This window comes from Opisthocomus hoazin, chromosome 2 (assembly GCF_030867145.1).
Source record: "Opisthocomus hoazin isolate bOpiHoa1 chromosome 2, bOpiHoa1.hap1, whole genome shotgun sequence".
NCBI classification, from domain to species: Eukaryota; Metazoa; Chordata; class Aves; order Opisthocomiformes; family Opisthocomidae; genus Opisthocomus; species Opisthocomus hoazin.
This window is the reverse complement of record NC_134415.1, coordinates 15952336-15972814: the sequence shown is the minus strand read 5'-3', so window position 1 is coordinate 15972814 and position 20479 is coordinate 15952336. Positions and strand designations below refer to the sequence as shown.

The window sequence follows — 20479 nt, the reverse complement described above, 5'->3', positions numbered from 1 at the left end:
ACACAAATAGTTTAAAGGAATTAAGAAAACAAAGCCATTCCACAGGAAACTATCCACTAAACCTACAGTCCTTGTCTCACCACAGGGCTGCAGAGAAAGGGTTAGCTCTAAACATACTTGTTCAGAACACCTGAAAAATGTTCTCAAGAAAGCTTCCCAAAACCTCACTCCAACAGAATTTACGCTATTCTTGGAGATTTCAGCTGTAAAATTCCATCTCAGCTTACAAACATATAGAATGCAATTGAACACGGACAAGTGAAAGTTACTATGACTAGCAAGAAAATTAAATGCACTATTACGGGATGAAGAAAAATCAGCTAGCCAGCAGTTCTGTAAATGAGGCTCTTGTGAGTCAGAAGATAAACCCGATTGAATTTCCTGCTCAGAAGCGCAAAGATCCCCCTATGTATATGCACACGTGGTATGTACAGACTGCAGAGCTGCTCAGGAATTTTTCTGTTCCATTCAAAGATATCAGCAGGATTACTGTGCCTGGTTTTGGGTATCTCATCAAGAAATACACGGACTGACTTGATCAGGTCTTTTGGGAGGGGACGGTAAGTGACCTGAGGTAAGTTTAAAAGAATTGGAGATATTCAGCTTAAGAAAACAAATGGTTGAAGAAGGACAGTACCTAAATTAAGTCTGTCTTCCCCTCCTTTTTTGAAACAATCTCTTTGGCATGTTCATAAAGGATAGTAATTACTCCAGTCAGCAAAGATGATATAAGCTAAACACTGGGGAGACACCCCCCTCCCCCCCCATCATCAAGGACAGGAAGCCCCAGAAGAAATGTAGTGAGTAGGCTGTTAAATCTCCTTGTTGAAGATCTTCGAAAACAGGCTGATCAGTACTCCATTCTTCTGAATGGGTAAGTGTAATTGATCCTGACTTGACAATGATTTCCTAGCATCACTTCCAACACTAAATCTGATGTGGAAAAAAATCGACCTCTCCTCAATCCCATTAGATCCCATTGCCTATGAGGGCAGCAAATTGAAAACACTAAATTGGTTCCTGAACTTCAAATACACCAGTATGTGAGGATGACAAAGCCTAATGACATGGAAGAGACTAATAAGATATCCAAACAAAACCAGAAAAAAGCTACAGAGAGTAATTAATACACTATATACAACTTAAGAGCAAGAAATCTCTTATAACGGAAAGGGACAAGATTTGGGGGAATCAATTCTCAAAGGTATGAATGTCCTACTCAGTTCTGCCAGGCTTGCAACAAGAAATATTAGCACAGACAACTCACTCTCAACTTATGAATTCCAGTCTGACAAAACGCTTTCTCCAACAAACAGGGGTGACTAGAAAAACCCTTGTTATAATGTAACACTGCAGGCAAGAATATGGGAGAATTACGTATATAGAAAACAACATTAAAAAAAGAATAACCACAAAACAGACACCTAAAAAGTGCTTATAAATGAAAGTGTAAAACAATCAGTAAGATACAAATGTACATGATGGGTTACATGCAGTGTTCGTGGTCTTTTACAGTTTCCAACTCTAATTCAGAAATAGACAATATCCAAAAGAACTGATCCAATGTGATCTAGGAATCACTGTGAGAAACATTATGGAACTTCAGTCGGAGTTGAGTCTTTCTGCCTGTCCACTCCGAAGCAATAGAGGCAGAAAAGAGAACTGCTAGAATGAAAAAGCGCTAGAAATCTTTATTATAAAAATAAGTAGAAAAATTTTCTTCCCCTGCTTTTCCCCAAACTACTTTCAAATAACAATTAGACGGAAAATGTAAATCAATTAATTTAGGGAACTACTGAAGTACTACTTCAAAGAAAAGACTTTCTGTTGAGAAATTTTTTGCTGGCTATAAGGTTAAGACTACTACTAGCATTTTCAGTGGGACTCAGCAGGGAAATGATTTACTCTAAAACTTTCACTCAACACAGACATTCAAAAAACAGGTTTGTGAAAGAATTAGATCGCAAATTTCAGGTGAGCACAACCGAAGAATGCTTCACTCGCCAGAATGAACTTGAGCAAAGAGATCATACAGATTTTAACACCTAGTCAACCAGACAGTCTAGTAGGGAAGTACCTGCTTTACCACAATACCACAAACATTTCCACATCTTGTAGCATTTGTCTGAAATGCCACCTCACTTCCCCACTTGATAACATTTTTTCAGAGAGGCTTCAGACACTGAAGTTTGCAACTTGACAAGTGAGAACATCAGTAGATGTGAAAGACATAAAACTGACAATTCTTAATGATCTTTTTAAAAACACTCCCAGAAACACAAGTATGCACAATTTTCAAAACTGCCAAAACAAAATACAAGCAGAGATTGGCACCTTTATGTTAGATAAATAAAGAACATTTTTCCACCTCATTCTGTGTTCTAAAGCAAAGTTCAACAAACTTGACTGAACAGCAAACACAGCTAAGCAGCCAAACTAAGGAAACATTCCAAAACAAATCCAACAAAAGAAAAAAGTAGAACATATACTGTGGAACACTTTAAGTAATTTTTGATAGCACTGTAATTTAAAAAAAGAAATTATTAGATGAAAACTGAGATATAAAGAAGGTGGTGACAACTGTAGCTCTGGAAATTCATGCTTCTGTCCTGGTTTCGGCTGGCATAGAGTTAATTTTCCTCCTCATAGCTGCTGCTTTTGGACTTAGCAGGAGAAGAGTGTTGATAACACTGATGTTTTTAGTTGCTGCTATGAAGTCAAGGATTTCTTCCAGTTTCTCATATTCAGGCAACGAGCAGGTGTGCAGAAGCTGGGAGGGAGCACAGCCAGGCAGTGAGCCCAAGCTGGCCAATGGAAATATTCCATGGATGTCATGCTCAGTTTATGAATGGGGGTTGGCCAGGGGGCAGGGAGCTATCTGCTCTTCTCGTTTTCCATGAGTTCGAATCCTCTCTTGTTTGGAAGTTCAAACTTTTCCAGCTGTTTGCGTATTTTCCGGGAGTTTTGCAAACTTCTCAAAAAATTGTGAGTTTGGTGTTCTGTGATTGCTGCTTGGGGACTGGCTGCAGATCAGTCGTCCAGTGGTGAGAAAAAATGTATCTAGTTTGTTTTGTATATTCATTATTATTACTATAATTGTTAGTAGTAGTAGTATCAGTATTTCCTTTGTTGTCTTATTAAACTGTCTTTATCTCAACCCACAAGTTTCCCTTTTTGCCCATTTCTCTTTCCCGTCCCACTGGGGGGGGAAGAGGAGGGGTGAGCGAGTGGCTGTCTAATACTTAGCTACCAGCTGCCAGGTTAAACTACAACAGCAGTCAAAAAGTGTATCTGATCCTCTTAAACACCAGATAACAGGCTTCAGGCTTCAAATATCATCAAAAGACCTATATATATCCTGTAGCTGTAACCCTACTCAAAACCAATATCTGTCAGCCTACTGCTTAGTTTTAAAATACAGAATTTACTTATTTTGGATGCTACAAAAGCAGAATTTAAGCTGTTTTATATTAATGACAAGAAAAAATGTTCTAAAACCCCGTACAATAAAAGTACTACTAAGAGGGATATTAACTATAGTCTGCCTCGGCCAAGTGGAAGAGAATAAAGCAAAATACAAAGAGATCGAAGTCTCCTACATTTGCTTAAAAGAACTGGAGCCAAGAATCTATTTGCACACTTCCCCCCAGAGGTCAACTCCAGGTAATCCTTGCAAACACAGAGAAGCACCTGAAGCTGACACCAAGAGACAATGTTTTGAAGTAGGATAAGAATAATTATTCCCAACTCAAAGATGGAAGATGTCAAATGCAGGTCTAAAACAGCTTTACATAAAACCACTCAAAACCTGAAACACCCATTCAACACAGAGGTTTCTTTTCAGTTATATCTTAAAGGCAGCTATGGGAAAAAATGTATGATTCATTGGTATGAAAAAAATACATCAGCAAGCAGGAGCAGCAGAAAATAAAAGGCTATACTGCATTCAAAACTTTCAGACATTAAAGTACCTCTTTGTCTACTCCCACCATCCAGGCAAGTAAACAGGAAAGAATATATTGCTCAGCTTATAATCTTAAATAGTTTTCCAGCAACATCCAACCATTTCCAGTTTGTGCAGGTTCAAAATCTTCTGCTTCACTTTTTCACTTATGTCTTTGCACGAGAAGCTACTTGCTAGAAGGATTAACATTTAATAAATCAGTGAATATAGCTATTCTACTTTCTACACATATCTTCGTGCTGCTGTCAGACTGCAGGCACCAGCCCATACATGGCAGTAAATACAGAAGAGCAAAGACCTCAAAGTGGTTTTGGAAGAAGACTAATAAAACTGCATTTAAGAAAAAGTAATAATAATTTTTTAAAAAAATCTCTTCAGCCACCCAGCAGATCAGCAATTTCAACCTCTTACGGCAGAAAGATTAAAGCATGGTTACGATTCAACACAACGAAAATTATGCCAAATCTATTTCTTACATCAAGATATTCAAACATACAGTAAGACATAGATTAAAATAGTTGAGCTTTTTGATTTGCTTTTTCTTTTGGTGTTCCTGAATTTTATCCAGTACAGTTATTTATAAGCATTTAAGATCAAGTCATTCTTTACAAAGCTTCATATTTTGACATAAACATTAGGACTCTGCGGCTTCAATATCACACCCTGAAATCCAGACTTCTAATGGACATTGGTCCCTAAATATTTATGATGGCTTTGGACTTCATTTCTCAAAAGTGAGAAATATTACACCAGAAGAAGTGACTGAAATGCTAAAAAAGGAATAGAAATTGAAAGCTGCTAAAGACATTTAAGCAATGAAATAATTAATTCTAAAGCTCATTCTAACTTGGTTGCAGAGCAGAAAATCAAATTCCAAACAGAGATGCAGTGGGTGTAAATGAAAGATAAGAATAATCAGTGGGTAAAAAAAAGGAAACTTGAGGGCAGAGGGATACCTGTGGCATATAGGACTACAGAAGAAAAAGAAAATCAAAATCCCAGTCATTTTAAAGGCAGCAAGAACAAAAGAAGTCATAACAAAGCTGTTTATGAATTACTAGATGGATATTATAACACTCTCAGAGAGAAAAAATACAGAGATATTTACTGAAAAAGCAGAATGATGTGCTTGTCTATTATGAGGAAGCTGAAGTATTCTCCAGTCAGTAACAGAGGTGGTGGTTATCTAGGCAGAAGAGACAAACACTCCTACGCACACAGAATAAATGCTCCCAACTCAGCAGACCTGCATATCTTACACTCAAGGTCCCGAAACAGGTTTAGATACTACCAAATGCTACAAGAATACAATTACCATACATGCTAACACTGGACGGGAAAGTACCGTGCATGGTAACAGTAAGCCCTTTATCATCAATCTTAAAACACAAGAAATAACAGATTTGACGCACGAAAGAAATGAATAGTAGTACAATTCCGTAGATAAGAACCTCAGCAAAGTTTCACTTTTTTTTACGAGACTGCTGTTTGATCAGTAAAGTATAGGTAAAAACTTTACGACATGGATATGATATACTAACAGTTTTCAAAGGTAATTAACCTTTTAGCTAGAGATCCATTTTAACTAGGAGAGAGTGTGCATCATTAAATAAAGCTAAACAAGTTTAATAGACATTTCTTCAAAAGCAGTTACCAAAAGATAACAATTTAGTAAATGTGAATGTTTCCATTGGGAATCTGCAAACATAAATACGAGTGGCTAACATGCGATGTTTTCATCCATACTAAAAAAGCAAATCTAAAATCTCCACTGCTAAAACTCTTGGTAGGTAAGTGATAAACACAGAACCCTTAACAGACGTAAGATTTTTACAGTAAGTTGGACTTTATCTGTTGGAAATAACAGGTAAGTCTGATTTGAGTTTAACAACCGCTCATAGGAAGACTGTGTAATCACCATGACACCACCATGAAAGGGGGAAACATGTCAATTTAAATTCTTCTAGTAAAGTTCAACATGATATTGGCAAGAGTTCATTTGAAATGTGTGAACCGCCCTATCAGCTTAGCCCGTCTGAGAGGCTAAGCGCTTCCACCAGAGCTGCATTCAAATGCAGGAGAACTAAATGAGACACTGGTACACGGAGAATTCCGCTGGATGACAGCCAGAGCTGTCTCCACTGCCCCAATATGACACAAGGAAGTGGGGAGGTGTGTGGTGGTTTAGGGACTTCTCCAAAGCAGCAGTTGCCTGGACCCGAGTTACACTTCCCTCCTACTTGTCCCCTTACCCTAAAATGTCTTGAGTTCATTTTGAGAAAGGTTTAACAATTCTGCATGGATAGTCTGGCTCTCATGCTCAAGAAAATGCAATCCCAGCTGCAAAAGGCTGACGCAGAACCAGCAGCCCTAACCGAAAGAAGATACAACTGACCACTGGAATAAGGCATAAAAGCGTTATCTTCTCTACCCTTTTGAATATCGACAGACAGGAGACATTTTTCTGAAACATGGATCTTTAGCACAGAAATAATTAACATACAAGAATTACTTTTATCTATTTTGTATTTAAGCAAATCTGTGCCTCTACAAGAACAAATTTACAGTACACTGGACATACCCAAGAGTTATTCCCATTTTAGAGATTAATATCTACATTTAAGACCAGGAATCAACTAGAGTCCATGCCCCCTTGAACAGAATTAAACTGTACATAAATTCAGTGGAATTTACCTATTACTATTTTGAAATTTAGATTCTAACATTCTACAATACAATCCAAATACTGTCAAATCAAGCATTTAAAAAAAAGAGAAATCTTACCTTTGGTGCATGCACATAATCTGTCTGTGCCTGAACAGTATATCACAGAGACAAACATATCTGGTTCCTCAGTGCCCTCTTTTTTAGGTGGCTCCACTTTGGCCAGAACTTCAAAGTTCGAAAGATCTAGTATTTTTACATATCCTCCCTGAGTAGTTATTACCAGGTGCCCAAGAGTAGAGATCTCAGATCTTCTCTCTCTCCCAGTGCCATTTTTAGAAGTTAATTGTATTTCCTCTACAGGCTCCTCACAGTCATCCTCTCGATTATCCAATATATCTGGTGGGAGCAAAATCATTGAGGTAATTGTGTCTTGGGGATCTTTGATATGCTGGATTTTTACCGGTTCCTCCTCTAGAGTAACAATTCTAGTGGCATAATTCATCTTATAAAGCACTAGGTAGCCACCGCTAACACTTCTCTGTTCAGGCTGAATTATTAAAGGAGTTGGTACATCTGCTGGTGACTCATGTTGGATTACATCAATACTCGTGCCATTCACTACAGCAAGACTTGATTCTAGTTCCCCCTTCCTTCTATTACATAGTGCCGAGTTTAATTTATTTAAATTATTCAAGGCCTCTACTTGATTTATTGCACTCAGAGATTCGACAGGACAAGTCCGCAGTCCTACTAATAAATGAACTCCATCTGCACAAGGCGTGATTGAATCTACACACAGGTTCTCCTCCTCTGCAAATTTTGGCAGACGCAGACACTGAACCAAAGTCCCAGGCTTGGGAACCATAGAGCTCCACTTGTCCGAGTCCGGAGAAGTTAGGTTGGCTGCAGCATCTGCAAACTGCTGAATGTAAGTCACAGGGGGATCCTGTAACAGCAACTGTTCCTGACTGTCCAGCTCCATTTCAATGATCTGTGGAACTGTGAAACCATCATCATGTATACTTTTACTCATAATATTGTTCATCTGTGAAAAGAGTTTTCCTGCTTTTTCATCAGACTCCTTAATGCTGTATAGCAGCAATACAGGTAAAGTCCTCCTTACCAGAGGGGAATTCAGTTCTGAGTTAGTGCAGGATTCATTGTCAGTTGATCCCTGTTCCGAGACACTCTCACCTCGAGTCCTGCTTAAGCCATCCAGTGACCTCTGAGAGTTACTGCTAACAGGAGAGGTAGCAGGTGATTTGTATGTTAATAGACCTCCAGCTAATAAACAAGGAAAGGGAATGTTGTGTTGTTCTAGATGCTTTTCCTTCATCTTTTCACTCTTACAGTTGGCCAAACAGGGATTTGCCCCAAGTTCTTCTAGATCCTTAACCGTGTCTTCCAGAACATTTGCAACAATTTCCCACTGAAGTTTCTCAGGTTGCTGAAGAATGCTGAGAGCTGTTATATCAAGGCTGACTTCCATAGTTTCCTTTTGTGATGTGTGCCCTTTAAAACAAAAAAGTTTTACATAATATACATTCGAGAAAAAGGAATCATATTGCATATATTACAGACTACTCCTCATAATTAAGCAAAAAGTCACTGCTCTACAGTTTCAGTATGTTAAAACATTCCGTATGTTCAAGATTTGACAATCAAGAAACAATAAACGAGGCCCAGAAACACTCCTTCCACATAGACTAATGGTTCTCCTAATTTTATCAACAAGAGTAAAAGTAAAGAGGACATTAGCCTTTCTAACAAGTCTCCCAGTAAACAGCACTTTCTACCAACTATTCTACTGAGGCTAGACCACCATACCAAAATCCAACTAATCTAATCAACTCCATTCCTGTTCTGCCATGTATTATTCCCCCTCCTTCCTAGACAATCCAGTACCATCAAAAAATCTGCCATTCTGCAGGTTCATTCTTCAGTCTTAGCTGCAAAACTTCTCATTTGACTCTACAACTTGATACTTCCCACCATGTAATGGACCACCTAATAGAAAGAACTCCAAGCTATTCTAAAACAAAACCCAGTAAAAACTGAAGAGATAGCCTGATCAAATTAAACAGTACTATAAGAATAACAAGAAGTTCAACTAAGTAATGTAGAGATTTAGAAGATTACAAAGGACACTGTATAAACTCAGATTAAGAGGTGATTTAAGCATAAATGACAGCGCACCATCTTTGCTAACATTTTCATTGAAAAAAAATCCTTTTTATACCTATTTGTATTTCCTTGTGTGTATGCACATGCACATGTTCGTGTTTTCCCCCATTTGCTGATCCTTACTCAAAGATGTGAATTGGATTGTGGAAAATCAGCATGTAATCCTCCCTCACATAAAAATTTCTGATTCAGCCTCTAAGAAAATAACACAAGGACACCATGCATAGCTCTGTTCCACTTCCATATGAAATCTTCATTCAGGAAGATAAATACTGTATCAAAGTGTATACCCACAGGGAAACAATCAAGATACAGGAACTCTTCCCTGGCAATCTCCTGAATTTAAAGGGTTTTGCACAGCTCTAATTTGTTCCTGTTCCAAGTTCTTTTAACTTGGATTGAGTTTTATTGACAGCAAGATAAGCAACGCTTGTTGTCAAATAAGACATTTATTAACCAACAAAGTAAGGTTTTTCTTTTCTCCTGTATGTAATCTCTCCACCACACAAACAGTGACTTAAATATTGGCATTGCTTTCAAGGTCAATCTTTTTTCTTATTTCTAATACAGTGAATACAATATCCTTTGCTTTTGACAGGGCTTTTTAAAAAGCTTGAGAAGAACAATTTCCCTCCTGACCTCTAAACTATTACATGGATCAGGTATAACCTACCTGTCACAGATTCCGATCTGGAATGCTCTTCACTGTCTGAATCCTCCAGTAGGTCATCACTGAAAAAAAAAGAATGTGTGAATGACACCAAGTACACTGTAGCTGCATTCTTCTTTTTAATTAAATTTTAAAAAATAATTTAGTAAAAAATACAATGTGTTACAATCTGGCATTTCTTTCAGTCAGCATTGCACACCCATTGATGAGCTGGTCACAGACACTAACAATGCAAAGATTTTTTCCTCTGTCATTGAACCAGTAGACCAGCTTTCCGTTTGCCTCATTCTGCTATTGTATTCCCAACAATTCAGACATAAATGCAATTAAAATGAAAGCCAGTTCTCAGGAATCTTTCCAAGGAAAACAAAACCAACCAAACAAAACCTCTAAAACCTGATGACACGTTCTTCAAAGTTCTCAAAATAGTCTCTGAAAGGTGGAGCTGCCAGACTGGTCTTCCATTCTACCAAGGCGATTTTGTAGCTAGTACAGAAAGGGTGAATAAACCGCATGTTGCTTTTAAAAAGACTACCAGATGAATCATTTTTTAATAAAAGCAGATTCTGTTCAAGACAACTCTTCAAGAGCAACAGGACCCGCAACAGTTCTAAGAATATATGAAGATTTCACACTTCTGGCTTTTCCAACATACGAAACAATTTTCTGTTCTAGGCTTTTCACACAGGAAGAACAGTAGTGCCTTTGCAACTTCAGGTGTAACCACTCAGTACCAAGTCAGACTCCCACATTTCAACAAACTGGATGCTTCTTCCTCATAACCAAGAAACAGATCTTTTTTGGCTCAAACCTGAACAACCTTCACTTCATGACAAGACAGCGACAATTCAACACTTTGATTCTCATCCAGCTTCCCCTTGAGTGCAAAAGTGATAGTAAATTTCATGTAGATTAAGTGAAGTGAAAGATGCTTAGTTCTGAGCAGCATGATTGTACTGTTTGTACTATAATGTAACCAGCCATTAAGATTTCCTCAATTCTTTAACTCTCAAGGAGGTTAGAGCCCTAAAGCTACAGGAAGAGTCTAGGGCCCAGCCGCTGTTAGGGTCCAAACACTTACGTTGCCCACGTTTCTACATACCCTCTTCAGAAGAGTATGCTTCCTATTTGCTCTGCAGTACTGCAGGAATCACACCAAGCTTAAAAACAAAGATTTACTTTCCTGTGGATGTAGCAGTACTGTTACTTTCCATGATGCTGAAGTTTAAGAAGAAACATTCAGAAAACTAGCAAGCCTCCCCAAACACCTTTTGTCCTGAGTTTTCCAAAAACTATTCACACTTCTTCATTTTGCTAATACGAGAAATGAGTCTCCAGCAACAGACTGTAAGAAGCATAAATGAAAGAATACTGCTTTTTCTCACATGACACTTTCTAAACACTAACATACTCTCTAACTTATCTAAAAGCTTGCAGCCAGACCGTCTAATTGTTTAGAGTCTACACGCGTGTTAAGGGTACAAAATGAAAGCAATCCCAAGCACATTCACGTAATTTATTTTCAGAATGACATAACCAGAAATTACAGAGAAACAACCAGAAAAAAGCATGTTCCAGCAGCCCGCAAGTAACCTTTACTCTCAAAGCCTGAAATGCATAATCCGTAGTGAAAATTAAAAAGCTGTTCCAAAACTTATATTTCTTTCTCTTTTTTCTCTGCCTCTGGAATACCAGCATAGGGCAGCAGAGAGATCTGGTATCTCTCTGTTAGAGCAGTATAAAAACTGAAACAGCAGGAATAAAGTGGAACTAGCTTTGAAGATAGAAAATTAGACTTTTTTTAGTGTTGAACTGTGAACAGATACACAGTGATAAAAAAAATTCTCTTCATGAAAAAAATAATCTTACCAATCTTACGTTTCACAAAGCATGACTTAACTAAACAGCATTTATCACTTACACAGCAGCATTTCATAGTTCTAATTTTGTAGATTGGCATACCTGTCTCCTTCTAATTTTGGTATATCTGAGCAGCTAGATGAATCTTCTAGCCATGCTAGTGTTGGTCTCCTTGAGTCAACCCCTGAGCTCTGTTCTCCTGGTAACATAAGCTGCTGCACAATAGCCGGATCATATGCATTGATCTCAAATTTTAAGTGGACCTGAGAAATAACAACAAAAAACAGAAGGGGTCTCTGATTTAAATCGAGATATGCTTAATCAGTAATTAGTTAACAAAACCTGTTTTTCTATATAGTATACCTTCATAAGTTTGGAAACATCCCATATGCAGATCTTTCCTCGTTTTGTTGCAGCAGCTAGAAAATGAGGGCAACTTCCAGATCCAAAGCAGGCTATTCTGTCCGTGCCATCTGTGCAGGGAAATTGTGCTGGACTTGTTGCCAGTGTGACTGAAAGAGGTACATTCTGAGTGTGCTCACCCTTGACAAATGGGCAGTTTGGGGAATGTCTCTCATGTTCAGACCTTTTCATATCAAAAACAAACAAAGCAGGCATTGATTTCTTAATGTAAAAAATACACACGTCATACACAAACTCAGCCCTTCAAGTGAAGCTGAAACCGAACTGTTTGAACTGTATTGCAGTCAACCATACAAGAGGGTTCTACAGTTACTAATGCAGCTTTCCCTGATGTTCCTCAATAGCAGACTGTATTAAAGCCTTTGATCACTTAATGGATATTCACATTCAAATGCAGGAATCTACGCACAATGCTCTTAATAAAATTAGTCTATTTAAAGAAAATAAGTGTTCTATAGGCAGTGGCCCACCATGTCCTCATGAAGAAAAGCACAGATTAAATTCTACAGAGCGTACATTAGAATTTCAATGCTATGAGATGTTATTATAAGTAACCTTAACAAGATGAAGCAATGTCCTGTCTTTAGTTCTACATCCACACTTACAAAAGTCAAACTTAAAAACAGTCCTGAATGACACACTGACCAAAAAGCATGAAAAAATCCTTCTAATCTCAATACATACCTAAGGCAGAGACATGGCAAAGAGCAATTACACTACTACAAAATGTTCGGAAACAAACAAGGAAAAGGAGGGGACAAGTACTATGAAGACAATATTACAAAGGACAGTTTCCAGCAAGTCAGGAACCTGATGTGTTCAAATTATCACAAATTACCAAATAATCAAAACAAAAATTACATGAAGAACAATTTTTAAATCAACATAAGGGCCTGCATTTCTGTCACTATGCACAATTTTAGCTGATTCAGGAAACTAGTAATGGATCTTGCAACTTCACATAAAAGGCAAATATGCACTGCATGGCCATTGCAGTTCAAGAACTTAAAAAAAGACATATTCTAGTCACAATCATACAGAAGGTTTAGTTTAGACGCCTGCAAAGAAATGTTGGCTGCCATCTTTGCCATGGAACAATTTGAAATGAAATAGCAAATCAGAATTAAGAAACAAAAGCAACTACAATTTCTTGGGTTTAGTATTATACAAAAATTTGCCTTAGTACAGGGAATTATTTCATGATTTGTCGCACAGAATCATTCTGGAAATCCATTATTGTCAGCAACGCTCCCTAAACTCACCAGAAATCCAACTGAGATACTGCTCATCTTTGTACTCCAAAGATTTCTAATCTCTTCAGTACAAAATTCAATCTACTCCAAACATCCTTTAACTTACCAGGGTTCATCTGTAGGCTCCCAGCACACCAAACACACACTACAGGTAAAGCACATGGCTCTGTCATCTCCTGATGAAGTAGGCTATAGAAATAAGACGAAACACTTGAAATTTATATAGCTATGCACTACAAAACAGTTTAACTAGGTCATCAAGCCCTCTCCTCCTAGTGGCACAGCAAAGCACCACATCAAAGGTATAAAAGGCCACAAATTACACACTATAAAGTGGCAGTATTTCACATTAAAAAAAAAAAGGATACACCACATTACTATAGAAGAGATTCAGAATCAACACCTGTGCAAACCACTGGATAAGAACTACACATAAATAGAACAGAACTCAGCATCACTGCTAAGGACTTTTTTTTCTTTGGAAAAAGTTCACAAGGGTTAAAAAAATTTAGAACCTTGCGGAACAGCTGTACATGTGCATGCTTGGAAAAACATAGGTTAAACAAATATTTCCTAACATGCTTTCAATCTGCTGGAATATAAAGCATTCTGTATCACTTCTCTAAATAGTCGTTACTGGTTGAAGTAACAGAGGAAGAAGAATAGAAACTTCCATTCTCTTAAAATTCAGCATTTTCATGACCACATTTCATGACCACATTTCAAGTCACCAAGATATGCTGGGAATATGCAGATGCAATTCTAACAAATGAATTCCCTGCATTTCTACTCTTGAATAAGCTTCAGAAAACCTCCAAAAACTTTATCCATTTGCACCTATCAGGCTTTGCAGTTGACATAATGAGGCAGCCAATATTGATGTCAAATGATACATACTGCCTAGCCACCATTATGTAAATCCACACCATAAATAACTTTTTTTATAGTGGAAATAATTTCAAAGAATGAAAAATGGAAATAAGCAAAAATAGCCAAATAAAATGTTGAGGTTGAATTTACTCACTAAGCTTAGTAACATGATCTAGGACCATTGTTTGCTACAACACAGTTTAAGTCCCACTAGGGACATATGGTTAGAGAACTCCAATGTCAAGCTTATTGCTTTTTTGGCTTTACTTATAACATAAAAAGTAAGGAGATTTACTCAACAATCTAACAAGGAGAGAGATTCTGTGTAACAACTAACTTCATCTTTGTTGTTTAACTCGGATCAACATCATTGCTGTTTAACTCAGATCAATTTGATACTTAAAAGTTGATACCTAAAGTGTTTTATATGCTGAAGTTCAGAACAGCATTTTCTGTGATCCGTACAAAAAAAGAAACAACCTCAAGGCATGGAAAAAACCTGAAAGTTAAAAAAAAGCAAAGACCTGAATGAAAAACTTTTTCATTATGTTTTTTGCATCATTGAAGAAATCCATTAAAAAAACAAACACACAAAACAAACACAAAGCAAAACAGAAAACCCAGCTTTTTTCCCCTGCTCTCCAAACCTTCACGTAAGGAACAAATACTAAGAACATCTAAACCTTTTACCTGGTGATAGAAGCCAGCTTGAGCCATAGGATCTGGCTGTGCCCACCTATAACCCACGTGAGGCCATGAAGTGAAAGTCTCCCGTCTGTTAGCTTCACTATACATCAAAGACCTAGAAAGGTGAAAAATTCTATATTACCCAAAACTGACACTTAGAATAAAAAAAAGTAAACTATTTATGAGTATTTTCAATGCTTTAGTAACCATTAGAAATACCACAGATACTTATACTTAAAATTATCACTAACAATTACAGAAAAGTTACAAAGCTCACTCACTTGGGTCCCTAAAGTACGTCCTCGCAAAAGACCAAAAGCAATACAACAACCTACAGGCCTTAAATAAGCTTTTATGCAGCCTGTTTGGTCTAACTGCAGAAAACCATCAGGTATCCAAAGCTACTACGCATTTAGCGAAGATGCAGAATGTAGCAAACAGAATTGCTTGAGAGTTGTTTTCCTTAACATGAGAACTACTGCAAAAATGTGGGTTTATTAGTTGAATATATATACGTATATGCATATTTAAAAACACTCCAAAGCAGTTTTTTAGGCTTAATCGAATATATGGTACAAACCTCCCAACATTGGTCACTCACTGCATGCTATAATCTTTAAAAATTATAAACTACTAAGTCACAAAACACAAACTCCTCTGCAACTCAACATCTACAAAAACAAGCTCCTCTTTTTTCCACTTTCACTCAGTCCATGTCCCTCATCTGAAACAGTACACAAGCAACAACTAGCAGCTTTTCTTTTTGCTTCACAGAAGTTTGTTTTCCAGTATTATCCCAAGAACTAGTGCTGCCAGATGGAAAAGTGCCTCACTTCTTGTTTCTACTGCTCAGTTTCAGGAGATTTTTGCTGTCTTACAAGAGAATGGATGTATTAAACCTTTCCTACCAATGAAGTAAACCATTCTTGCGACACCCACTTAAGGGCTGTCTTAACTTGACTTTATACCAACTTAAGAAACAGGTCTCTGAGAGCTCTAATCAAAATACACTATTGCGAGGCACAGATAGACCTGGAGGCTTGGGGAGGGGAAGTAAGAGATTAAATCAATTTTATTAAATTATTTGAGCTGTAAGAAATGATAATATGTTTGCAAAATAATGCTTGTACAGAAAACAGCAAGGAGGAATTAATTTATAGACTTAGAAAATTTATCAGTATTCTAACTAGTCTCGGCTTATGAAGGTTAAAATAATGGGTTACTCGCTTGTGTACACATTATCTACTCTGATCAGAATGAGGTGAAGCAATAGTCTGAGGTAACATTTTCTTTGACCCAAAACACATAGCAGGTGACTAGACAGTACAGAAGTAGCATATATATACTCTGCAAAGGTAACAACTTCCTAAACTTTAAACCTCAAAATATGGGCATAACTCTTTCTTGTATGAAGGCAATGGAAGTAATTTCATGATGCAGCATATTATGTATGCTCTATCGTTGATAGATAAATGAGTCCTCTCTTTCCAAAGAGGCGTATATACGCCCTCAAAGCGACGCAGTTTCTCAACACTGCAGTCTCACTAAGGTTTCAGTACTAGTTTGAGTAAACCCCGTAACTTAAGTCACTAGTCATATGCACCTGACTGTTCAGATAAAACCCATAATCAAACACGATGAAGAGTAAAGCCTAGGTATATATAACATTAACATGTTACCATACCACCTAGGGACCTACATTTAAGCCTGCAAATGTCACCTTTCTGAAAGCATTAAAGTTGGAATACAAACAAAACAGTCTCACGGCACCTATAACAGTTTCTCTAAGTTTAGTAATATGGACAGTGCATTGTGCATTAAACAGTTAATTAGCAGTATGTGTAAGCGCAAGAGAGTACAGAATAGGAATAATTCCTTTGGCATATAAATTGAAGTCATCTAAAAGCTTATTCCGATATAAATAAGGGGTCAAATTCATCACTTATTTTGTCTTAATATACCTGTCCACAGATCGACCAGGTCCCACACCAAGTTCTGGTCGTGCGCTGGGTAAGAGGTAAGATAACCTATCCATCACAGAGGATGCTACAGGTAAGGCAGCAATATTTTGATTTATCTTCTTGAGTTCATTTACAATGGCACTGGCGACAGACTTCAAAACATGATGAGGAAGGTGGAACGTAACCGTTGCCCACTAAATGAAGAAAAAAAGTGCCTAGTTTATATTTTAAAATTTTAACATCTAAAGAACAAATAGATCACAGAAGTGTCAAAAGCAGAACCAAACACACGACTTGCACCCTTCTCTCGATTTCAAGAACAAAAGTGAGATGGACATAACGCAAGGAAAGTCAATAACTTCAGATTTTAAGATCAGTTGGGTTTATCAGCAAGAAGCTAACATTGTTTGTTCTCCTAACAAGTGAAACTTCACAAAGAGGAATTAAGGAACACATAATACACTCCATCCTCTTCAAACCACACTAAGTCAAGCATTCTGTAAGCTTCAATACTGGTAGCCAAGCAAATTAGACTTAGGAATCCATGTTAGTACAGAGACAAATTCTTACCTTTGCAACTTTATGATTTGCTGCTGTTTCATGTGAGGTATTTTTTAAACCATCCTTCAGTTGTGTTATGAATAAGTCATATCCCTCTGTGCTAGAAACATCTACTTTCTCTACGCAAGCAGATAACAGCTGCTGAGCCTAAAATGCAGATGTGCAAGAAAAGTTAGCATCCATGTTGAACAACTACAGACAAGAATTATATCCGTTTCATTACTCTGGGATACGTAAATCGCCATATCCTACTTTATCATATATTGTATCAGCATATTTCCCATAAAAGACCCAAATTTTACTTTGTAGGCCAATCAATGGATAAACTTCGGCAATAGTGACAGTAATTGCTACAAGTTCCTCCACGGGCAATACTGCCAAATGTTAAACAAGTCAGTCATATAAACAATTATAACATATACTAAAGCCAGGCCCAATGCTTTGCCTTCAAAAGGATTCATTCAGCTTTAGGGACAAAAGGTGAGATCAAGAACAAAGCCTTGACATTTTTTCTGAGGAGCTTTATATCCTTGAAAAAGTAGATGATTATGAGAAAAACAATGTTGCAACAAAATCAGAGATAAATTACTTACAATGCTAGCACAGTAAAGCTGAAAAACAAGGCAGAAAAAAAACAGGCTAGTTTAGAACCTAAAAATTCTTAAAACTCAGAAATAATATACCCAGAAAAAAACACTATAAACATCCATTTATAGACAGTTCTTGTGGCATCTCATACTTCCTCAGTCTCTTGCAGATGACAGAACAGGTAGACTGCGGAAGTTCATAAACTTACAGTGTTCTACAGGGAAGTAAAAATAACACAGAGGCTGTACCATAACTTGCCAATGCTGTCGATTAGAAATGCATAAAGATGTACTGCATTACCAGCAGATCAATCACATACAAAGCCTACTTAAATTAAGCGCAAAATTTTGCAGAAAAAGTTCTAGAGACTAACAAAACATAAAGGCTCTTGCCTGGATAAAGGTTCCTGACCTTCCTGTGATGAAATAGGTGGACTGATGTGTTTGTATGATATTTGCTTAATATCTACTATAAATTTTCTGAGGTCTGAGTACCTCCTCTTTGAAACTAAAAGTAAGAACTGACAACTGCTAATGCTTCTCCTCCCACCTCACTGAACTCCCCAAATCTGTTCTTACTGAACTATGATATATTCCTTTCTTTTTCTACAGACAGGACCTTTACAGAGAACAGCTCTATTTTAACCTTGAAATAAGGATCTGTAAACTCTTTAGAACCAAAGAATCTTTAGCTAAAACTGACACAAACTTATCATTTGTATTGAACCTTAAGAGACTGTAAACCAGTGAGAGCAGAATTTATGAAAGGAAATGCTGACCCCATTGTCTGTCTCCTTACACTCAGCCACACATACCAAGATTTTGCAGTTACCCACAAAGGGCGTAAAAATGATGCCAGTGGCAGCAAGCCTGAAGAACCTAGAAAGCTCTCTTTGGAGACCTCTACAAAGTAACATTTTTTTGCTGTTACTCCCACTCAAGACAAGTAGCTAAAAAACCCACACATAACACACATTCTGGGTTCGTAATAAGCACCTATCATTCAATATTCCAAGAGCACATAAATATTTTAAACCAATGCTTAGGATAAGTTCTTGTTGGTGGTGCATCATTCAACATAAATTTATTTCGCACAGAGATGAGTGGGAAGTGCTCTTTTCTCAGAGTGTTTTAAAGATTCAGAATCTGGATCTTGTAGTACAGTTTTGGTTTTTCGACTGCAAGCTCTGTTCTATATATTACTATCGGCAGATGCTCTATGCTTTTCCTAAACAAAGAATTCATCTCACTTGTAATTAAAATTGTTGTACAGATTTACTTCCCAGGTCTGTTACTTCATGACAGCTACAAAGGTGAAAGCTACTTTCCTCAGCACCAAGTGTCTTAGAATAGAAGCAACCATCAGCTATCTCGTATTAGGCAACATTTGAAAATAAGAATGTACATGCTACCTCACCTAATAAATGCTATGCTAGCTGAAGATGAACCAATGCAACAAAATCCTAAGCATTACACTCCAAGCAAAAACGTATACATCAGATTCCCTCAAAGTGATAGTAAATGCTTGGTTATATCATCTCAAACCAGAAGGAATTGCTTTACAGCCACGATAGTCCAAACGTAAAAGGGAAATCAGGTTTGCAGGGGAAAACAGTCTTTCACTAGGCCAACCGACCTAGCTAGAAAAGTTAGATTGTAGTGTTAATTCTTCACATGTAGCAACAGCATATTAGCCGACTTCAAATGTTTTTTTTCCCCTTGAAAGCCTAAAATAAAAAAATTCAAGGATGCCTAGCAGCCCAGACTGACTTCTAGAAGTGCATATATATTCCATACATACACAATGAGAAAGTTCTGTAAATGAGTCCTTATTTGTGGTCACTAAAAAGTTCTTTTGTCTGAAATAACGTGCTCTTGATGAGGCAAGCTCTTATTTGTTGGAGATACGGATAACTGCAAAAAGTATTGCCCTAAGACAGCTAATAACTAAGAAACATTTCCATTACATGCTGTTAATATCACACTAGAAACTCAGGGTCAAATGTCTAGTTTCAGTATCTCCGACACAGTTATTTACATACACTTTTTTCCCCCCCCGCTCCCCTCTCCATATCTTACCTCTGTAACCGGCAATTCAAGCTGGACCACGTCATCTTGTTTTGAAACAGGCGTTTGCAGAGCTGTATCTAACAGTAAGATGCCATTGAGATCTTTCCTACATCCTACTGCATAATCGTCCACAAAGATCACTTTATCCACAGCAGAAATATACTGACACTTCACCCTTCCACCTGGTTTAGCTATAAAGGGAAAGACAAAAAGCAAAATCCAATTAGAAAATAGCTTTCAGAAAAGACATTTAATATCTGTTCCAGAAAGTAATCTAACACTTCAGCAAAATCTTTACTTCTTGAGATTATCAAAACTCGCTTTTTAACTACTACAGCTTTCACCAAACTTTTGTATTTCCTACACTAAAAAACAAAAAACCAACATCTATACATCCCATCAACAACTACAACCATTTTATTCCTGTAACGGAAGCCATCATTCAAGTCCTGCTCCCAACAGGAGGCCTAAACCAGTGTTTTCAAGCCTAACGTAGATGCCTGGTGTACTTGATGTCAGCTGACAATAATAAGAATTAAATTGTACAAATCAGGATGAAAATTAAGACAAAATTATTAAACTACCATTAAGGCTGATTAACACCATTTCATCTAGCAAAACAATACTGAAACTTCTGAAAACTAAGTACAGCATATAACATGTGCCAATGCTACACAAGTTCCTTGAGACACTAAGGTAGACACTTCTGCTCGGCGCTGCAC

The 20479-nt window shown here is 37.3% G+C and overlaps 1 protein-coding gene across 6 annotated transcripts in view; it reads right to left on the bottom strand.

Annotated features, from left to right (window-relative positions):
• The window catches only part of BIRC6 (baculoviral IAP repeat containing 6), a 194638-nt gene that overhangs the window by 159133 nt on the left and 15026 nt on the right, over nucleotides 1-20479 (bottom strand). For all 6 annotated transcript variants that reach the window (XM_075412723.1, XM_075412718.1, XM_075412724.1 and 3 more), the window contains exons 2-10: nucleotides 19767-19948; nucleotides 17110-17247; nucleotides 16540-16733; nucleotides 14582-14693; nucleotides 13128-13210; nucleotides 11709-11931; nucleotides 11448-11608; nucleotides 9489-9547; nucleotides 6749-8143 (exon numbers count right to left, since the gene is read on the bottom strand). In XM_075412723.1, the coding sequence (XP_075268838.1) occupies nucleotides 6749-8143; nucleotides 9489-9547; nucleotides 11448-11608; nucleotides 11709-11931; nucleotides 13128-13210; nucleotides 14582-14693; nucleotides 16540-16733; nucleotides 17110-17247; nucleotides 19767-19948 (2547 nt within the window). The remainder of the gene's footprint in view (nucleotides 1-6748; nucleotides 8144-9488; nucleotides 9548-11447; nucleotides 11609-11708; nucleotides 11932-13127; nucleotides 13211-14581; nucleotides 14694-16539; nucleotides 16734-17109; nucleotides 17248-19766; nucleotides 19949-20479) is intronic.